The following is a 7,855-nucleotide window of genomic DNA, read 5'->3' on the forward strand; positions in this document are numbered from 1 at the left end:
CGCCCATCCGTCCGTCCGTCCGTCCGCCCGCCCGTCCGTCCGTCCATGGAGCTGCCCGTGGGGCTGTGTCAGTCCGCGGGCCCCTCAATAAACCGGCGCCGCTCAGCCCCCGCCGCTCGCCCTGGTGTTGCCCCAGGCCCGTTCTGCCCCAGACCCCCCCGTTAATGCCCCCCCCCAGCCCCTCCATCCCGCGGCCCCCCCAAGAAGACACCGAGGCGGGGAGTTTACAAACCCCCCAGCTTTATTCCTGGGGGCTGGCTGGTGCCCAGGGACCCACCTCGCCTGCAGAGGGGCCAGGACGGGGGGGTCCCCCCGGCCCCGAGGTCCGTCTGGGGTCCGTGCGGGGCCTGAGTGTCTGTCCGTGTGTCTGTCCGTGCGTCTGAGAGTCCGTCCGGGCGCCCACGGGGTGCGTCCGTGGGTCCGGGTGTCTGTCTGGGTGTCCATGGGTGGGTCTGGGCGCCCACCAGTGGCCGGGTGTACATCGGGGGGGGGTCCAGGCATCCATCCCGGGGGTCCGCGCGTGTCGGTGGCTGCAGAGCTCCGCCTGTAGGTCCCCGGCTCCGTCTGCGTCTCCCCGGCTCCCTCCAGGTGTCCGCGGGTGGCTCCAGGCGTCCGTGGGTCCGTCCGAGGGCGCGGAGGGATGGTGGGGGGGGGGGGGGCTCACTTGCCCCCCGCCATGATGCGGAGGTACTGCAGGGCGTTGCGGGCGGCCTGCGAGCGGGCGCCGTCACGGGAGGGGGCGGCGCCGTGGCACACGGTGGCCGGCTGCGTCGACAGCTCCACCAGGCACTGGTGCAGCCCGCTGAGGCTCAACGCATCTGAAAGGGGGGCGGGGGGGAACGGGACGGACACCGGGGACAGGGGACACCGTCACCCCCCGCCCGCGGCACCCCCAAACCGCCCCCGGCACCCCCAAAGCTTTGGCTGAGGCACCCGGGGGGTGGGCAGGAGGAGGGGGCGGCGGTGGGGGCGGCGGGGGCTCACCGATGTCGAGGTAGCTGATGGCGAAGCTCTGCTCCTCGGAGAGCTCCTGCAGGAGGGCGCAGGCGCCCGCACCCACGGGTGCCAGCGGGTGGCTCCGCAGCTGCACGATCTTCTCGCCCGCCGAGTTGCGCAGCGAGTCCCAGGTGCAGCCGGGCGCGCGGCCCCGCAGCCCCTCCAGCCGGGGGCCCGCCTGCGGGGAACGGGGAGGTGAGGGGGGGGGCTCAGGGACTGCGGGGACCCCCGCATAGGGACACACGTGGGGTGGGGTGGGGGCTCCCCTTACGTGGGGACACCCCTGGGGACACAGCGGCTCGGGCACCACCGGGACCCCGACGTGGGGACGCCGCAAAGGCACCCCGGGGACCCCCGTATGGGGGCTTGCCAGGGACACGGGGGCTGCCGGGGCTCCCAGGCAGGGCCCCCCCGGGGACATCGGGGCTTGGGGACTGTGGGACCCCCCCCCTCATCCCGCAGACCTCCCCGGGGACCTCCCAGAGACCCCAAATCCAGAGGTGCATTGGGTTCCCCACCCCCGGGTCACCCTTGGTGGCCGCCCAGGCTACTGCCCCCAGCTTTAATTGGGGGGGGGGGGTCTCTGCGCCCTGGAACAGGGGGCGCCAAGGTGCCCGTGTCCCCATTAACCCCTCGGGGTGTCCCGGGGGGGGCTCCGTGCCCCGTACCATGCAGAACTGATCCTCCTCCACCTCGGCCTCGCTGCCCTCCCGCGGCTCCATGGGGACGTTGTGGATCCGCACCAGCATCTTGGCGGCCGCGTTGCGCTTCGCCAGCTTCTTGGAGGTGCCGCTGCCTGCGGGGAGGGGACGGGGACACCGTGAGCCCGGCCCCGCGCGTGTGTCCCCCCCCCCCCCCAGCCCCGTGGCCCCCTCCCCGGCCCCGTACCGATCTCCACGAAGCGCTCGACGCGGCAGGTCATGGTGAACTCCTTGCGGTGCGCCGGCCCCGACTCCTGCGTCACCGTGTACTCGGGCAGGCGCCAGCCCTTCTGCACCACCAGCTCCTGGGGGGGGGGGGCACGGGGAAGGGGTTGGGGAGGGGCACGGGCACGGCCGCCCCCCCAAAACAGGGAGAAACGGCCCCGAAAAAGGGGGCCGCCGTCCCGAAAACGGGCGGGGATGTGGCCAAAACGGGGACAGGCGCCACCAGGAGAGGGACAGCGAGCCCCAGGTCACAGCACTCCGGAACGGGCATGGCCAGCCCCCAAAGTGCCCCCCCCCCCGCCCCCAAAGTGGCCCCAAACAGCAATGGCCGGCCCCAAAAGCTCCTCCACAGCCCCAGGTGGACACGGTCGCTCCCCAAAATGGGGATAACCAGTCCCAAAACGGGGATAACCAGTCCCAGAATGGGGAAAACCAGTCCCAAAATGGGAATAACCGGTCCCAGAATGGGGAAAACCGGTCCCAGAATGGGGAAAACCGGTCCCAAACTGGGGAAAACCAGTGCCAAAATGGGGGTAACCAGTCCCAAATGGGGATAACCGGTCCCAAATGGGGATAACCGGTCCCAGAATGGGGAAAACCGGTCCCAAACGGGAAAATCAGTGCCAAAACGGGGGTAACCGGTCCCAAAATGGGGATAACTGGTCCCAAATGGGGATAACCAGTCCCAAAATGGGGGTAACCGGTCCCAAATGGGGATAACCGGTCCCAAACTGGGGAAAATCAGTGCCAAAATGGGGGTAACCGGTCCCAAATGGGGATACCCGGTCCCAAAATGGGGATACCCGGTCCCAAAATGGGGATAAGTGGTCCCAAAATGGGGGTAACCGGTCCCAAAATGGGGGTAACCGGTCCCAAACTGGGGATACCCGGTCCCAAAATGGGGATACCCGGTCCCAAAATGGGGATAAGTGGTCCCAAAATGGGGGTAACCGGTCCCAAAATGGGGGTAACTGGTCCCAAAATGGGGGTAACCGGTCCCAAAATGGGGATAACCAGTCGCAAATGGGGATAACCGGTCCCAAAATGGGGGTAACTGGTCCCAAAATGGGGGTAACCGGTCCCAAAATGGGGATAACCGGTCCCAAAATGAGGGCAGCCAACCCCTAATGGGCCAAATCCCACCCCAAAATGAGCCCCCCCCCAACCCCCCCAAATATCCATGGTCACATCCAAACTAGGACTGCCCCCCCCAAAACAGGGACACCTGGCCCCAAAAGGAGCCCCACCCGCACCCTGAAACGGCCCCCAGCAGGGCTGGCAGCCCCCAAAACAGCCCCCCCGGCCCCAAAATGCCCCCCCCCCCCCAGGCGGCACCCACCTGCAGAGCCCCCACGGGGTTACACTCGGACTGCGGGGGGGGCACGGGCGCCTTCGCCTCCAGGGGGGTGCCCCTGCGTGGGGCAGAGAGGTGCGGCGTGAGGGGGGGCGGCCCTGACCCCCCCCCTCCCAAAACCAGAACCCCCCCAGTTTGGGGGGGCCGGGGAGGGGTCTGGGGGTGCCGGGAGCTGTGGGGGGGGGGCTCTGGGTGCCCCCCGTCCCCTCACCTGGGCGAAGGGGGGGGGGGCACGGTGGGGGCCGGGGGGGCGGCCGCAGGGCCGGGCTCCGCGGGGGGCTCTGGGGGGAAAGGAGAGCTTGGGAACAGAAGGCGACACGTTAACGGCCGAGCCGGCCCCCCCCCAAAATCCCCCCCTCCTCCTGACCCCCCCCCCACCTCCCCGGGGTACCCCAAATCCTGACGGGCACCCCCGGTTCCCCAGGGCCCCTCCCGGTGTCCTCCAACCCCCCCCCCCCCGGTTCTCTCGGCTCCCCCGAGACCTCCCTAATTCTGCCCAGGCGCCCCCAGCCCCGCTTCGGGCACCCCCAAACCCCCCCAGGCACCCCCAAACTCTCCCAGGGACCCCCAAACCCCCCCAGGGGCCCTTACAACCCCCCCAGGGGCCCCCAGGGACCCCCAAACCCTCCCAGGGACCCCCAAAACCACCCAGGGACCCTTACAACCTCCCCCCCCGGCACCCCCAAACCCCCCCAGGCACCCCCAAACCATCCCGGGGCCCCCAAATCCCCCCCCAAGCACCCCAACCCCCCCCCAGGCACCCCCAAAACCACCCAGGCACCCCCAACCCCCCACCCCGACACCCCAAACCCCCCCAGGCTCCCCCCCCCCAGCCAGGTACCCCAATTCCCTCGGGATCCCCAAGGCCCCCACACCCCGGGTACCCCCAAAGTCCCTTCAGGTGCCCCCAATGCCCCCCCGCAGAAACCCCACGCCCCCCAGCACCCCCAAACGCAGCGGGTCCCAGTGCCCAGCACCCCCCAAAACCCCTCTTGGGCACCCCACACCCCCCCAAAAAGCTCCCCCAGCCCCTTCCTGGGCACCCCCAAATCCCCTCCCCATTGTTCAGCACCCCCAAACCCCCCCCAAACTCCCCCAGCCCCTTCCTGGGCACCCCAAATCCCCTCCCCATTTGCCCAGCACCCCCAAACCCTCCCCCAAACTCCCCCAAAACCCTTTTTGGACACCCCCAAATCCCCTCCCCATTTGCTCAGCACCCCCAAACCCCCCCAAAACCCCCCCAGCCCCTTCCTGGGCACCCCAAATCCCCTCCCCATTTGCGCAGCACCCCCTGGGCACCCCCAAACCCCCCCAAAACCCCCCCAGCCCCCTCCTGGACACCCCCAAATCCCCTCCCCATTTGCCCAGCGCCCCCAAACCCCCCCAAACCCCCCCCCAGCCCCTTCCTGGGCACCCCAAATCCCCTCCCCATTTGCCCAGCACCCCCAACCCCCCCCCAAACCCCCCCAGCCCCCTCCTGGACACCCCCAAATCCCCTCCCCATTTGCTCAGCACCCCCAACCCCCCCCCAAACCCCCCCAGCCCCCTCCTGGACACCCCCAAATCCCCTCCCCATTTGCTCAGCACCCCCAAACCCCGCACCCCGACCCCCCTCCAGCTTTCTGGGGTGTCGTCCCCCCCCCCGTGCCCCCCACCTGGGCTCCTCGGGGGCGCCGGCCTCCAGCATGTCCCCCCCCTTGAGCAGCTTCAGGGCCACCTCGGCCGCTTTGTGCTTCGCCGCCTTCTTGCTGGGCCCCTGCCCTGGGGGGGCGTGAAAACAGGGGGGGGGGCTCATTTTTGGGGTCCCCCCAAACCCTCTCGCGCCCGAGTTATGGGGTGGGGCAGCGGGGGAGCCCCGGAAACCCGGGGGAAATGGGGGGAGGGGGCCCTAAACTCAGCATGGGGAGGGGAGGGTGCTGGGGGGGGGGGCAGGTGCTGGGGGGGGATCTCTGGGTTTTGGGGTCCCGGGGGGCCCCCACCGGGATGCATTTTTGGGGGTCCCAGAGGACCCCAGGCTCTGATGCCAGGGGATCCCCAGCAGCCCCCGCTTTTCGGGTCCCTCGGGGGGGGGGGTCCCCAAAACCCACCCCAACGTCAGGACCCCCAGCGGGGTCCCCATGTGCCCTGAGGGTTGGGGGTGCCCCCCCTCCCCTCCCGCACCCACTTTTTGGGGCCGCTGCCCCCCTGTGCCACAGCCCCGAGCAGGGGGGGGGATGCCCTCAGCCCAGCCCCAAGCCCCGACGCGTTGTGGGGTGCTGTGGGGTGCTGTGGGGTGCTGTGGGGTGCTGTGGGGTAAGGTGGGGAGTTTGGGGTGCTGTGGGGAGTTGTGGGGTAACGTGGGGTGCTGTGGGGTAACGTGGGGAGTTGTGGGGTGCTGTGGGGTAACACGGGGTGCTGTGGGGCTCTGTGGGGAGTTGTGGGGCTCTGTGGGGTGCCGTGGGGAGTTGTGGGGCTCTGTGGGGCACTGTGGGGCTCTGTGGGGGTGCCAAGGGGTGCTGTGGGGCTCTGTGGGGTGCTGTGGGGAGTTGTGGGGCACCGTGGGGCTCTGTGGGGCTCTGTGGGGCACCGTGGGGCTCTGTAGGGTGCCATGGGGCTCTGTGGGGCGCCGTGAGGCTCTGTGGGGCGCCGTGGGGCTCTGTGGGGCGCCGTGGGGCTCTGTGGGGCTCTGTGGGGCGCCGTGAGGCTCTGTGGGGCTCTGTGGGGCTCTGTGGGGCGCCGTGGGGCTCTGTGAGGCTCTGTGGGGTGCTGTGGGGCGCCGTGAGGCACTGTGGGGCTCTGTGGGGCTCTGTGGGGCGCCGTGGGGCTCTGTGAGGCTCTGTGGGGCTCTGTGGGGCGCCGTGAGGCTCTGTGGGGCTCTGTGGGGCTCTGTGGGGCGCCGTGGGGCTCTGTGAGGCTCTGTGGGGTGCTGTGGGGCGCCGTGAGGCACTGTGGGGCGCCGTGGGGCACTGTGGGGCTCTGTGGGGCACCGTGAGGCTCTGTGGGGCTCTGTGGGGCTCTGTGGGGCGCCATGAGGTTCCGTGGGGCTCTGTGGGGTGCCATGGGGCTCTGTGGGGCTCTGTGGGGCGCCGTGGGGCGCCGTGAGGCTCTGTGGGGTGCCGTGAGGCTCCGTGAGGCTCTGTGGGGCACCGTGGGGCTCTGTGGGGCTCTGTGGGGTGCCGTGAGGCTCCGTGGGGCTCTGTGGGGCTCCGTGGGGTGCGGCGGGGACCCACCGGTGCAGCTGACGTCGCCGACGGTGACGCGGAAGGTGAAGTTGGGCTGGTGGGCCTGGCCCTCGGCCTTCAGCAGGTCGTAGCCCGGGGTGCGCCCTATGCGCGTGCCATACTCCTGCAGCAGGCTGATGGGCGTCTTCCCGGGGCTGGAGGCCAGCATCTGCTCCAGGCTGGGGACAGGGCTGCCCCCGAGCCCCCGTCAGTGGGGGGGGGACGGGGACGCCGGGCCGGGAAGGGGACGGGGGCGGGGGGACGCGGGGACGGGGCTGGTGGGGGTGGGAGGGGGGTTTGGGACACGGGGACGGGGCTGGTGTGAAGTGGGAGGGGGATTTGGGGACATGGGGACAGGGTGGCAGCACTCGGGGACATGGGGTGGCAGCATCTGGGGACACGGGGACAGGGTTGGTGCAAGTGGGAGGGGGTTTGGGGACACGGGGGACTTGGGGACACGGGGACGGGGCTGGTGTGATGTGGGAGGGGGGTTGGGGGCACGGGGACGGGGTGACATAGCCACGAGGCACAGGGACACGGGGACAGGGGCGGCACTGCCGTGTGGCACGAGCAGGGACAGGGGCGTGGGGACGGGCTGGGACCAGTACGGGGACCAGTATGGGGACACGGGGCTGGCACCGTGACGTGGGGTGGGGACATGGGGACGGGGCTGGCACCGTCACACGGGGGGGTGTGGGGACACGGGGAGGGGGACAGGGCCACCGGGGGGACAGATGGACGGGGACAGGCTGGCACCGCTGGGCGATGCAGGGACGGGACACGGGGACGGGGACACGGGGATGGGGACAGTGGGGATGGGGACATGGGGACACTGGGAACGGGGTCGTGGGGGAAGGGGACAGGGGATGACAGGGATGGGGACACCGGGTGCGGGGACACGGGGACATGGGGATGGGGACATGGGGATGGGGACACGAGGACAGGGACACTGGGGATGGGGACAGGGATGGAGGGATGGGGGACAACGGGGATGGGGGCACTGGGGCACCGGGACGGGGGACGGGGGATGACAGGGATGGGGACAGGGGCTGGGGACACGGGGACGGGGTCACAGGGACAGGACACGGGGGTGGGGGCAGGGGGTGGGGGCAGGGGGTGGGGACACGGGGACAGGGACGGGGACAGCGGGGGGGGGGAGCGCCGGCACCGGGGGGGGGGAGACACGCCGCTGGGGGGGGGGGCGGAACCCCGGGAGGGGGGGAACCCAAAGGCGGGGGCAGCGGGGGCCGGGGGGGCACCAAAGGGCGGGGGACACACCCCGGGGGGGAGGGGGGGGGGGGGAGGGGCACCAGGCCCGGGGGGTCCAGGCCCGAGGCCTCGCTGGGGCCCGGTGCTGGGGGGGGGGAGAGGGAACCGAG

General features: G+C 70.9%; 1 protein-coding gene across 1 annotated transcript; it reads right to left on the minus strand.

Moving 5' to 3' along the window:
• Positions 1-223: 223 nt before the first annotated feature.
• TARBP2 (TARBP2 subunit of RISC loading complex) lies at positions 224-6,700 on the minus strand. The gene is made up of 8 exons (XM_083814382.1): positions 6,486-6,700; positions 4,932-5,037; positions 3,488-3,574; positions 3,262-3,334; positions 1,885-2,002; positions 1,665-1,792; positions 985-1,174; positions 224-818 (listed from the first exon to the last, which is right to left on the minus strand). The coding sequence occupies exons 1-8, from the start codon at positions 6,643-6,645 to the stop codon at positions 661-663; spliced, it is 1,020 nt and encodes a 339-aa protein (XP_083670508.1). The 5' UTR covers positions 6,646-6,700; the 3' UTR covers positions 224-660.
• Between the last annotated feature and the right edge of the window lie 1,155 nt (positions 6,701-7,855).

The sequence above is a fragment of the Anser anser genome (genome assembly GCF_964211835.1).
Source record: "Anser anser genome assembly, chromosome: 30".
Taxonomy (NCBI): Eukaryota; Metazoa; Chordata; class Aves; order Anseriformes; family Anatidae; genus Anser; species Anser anser.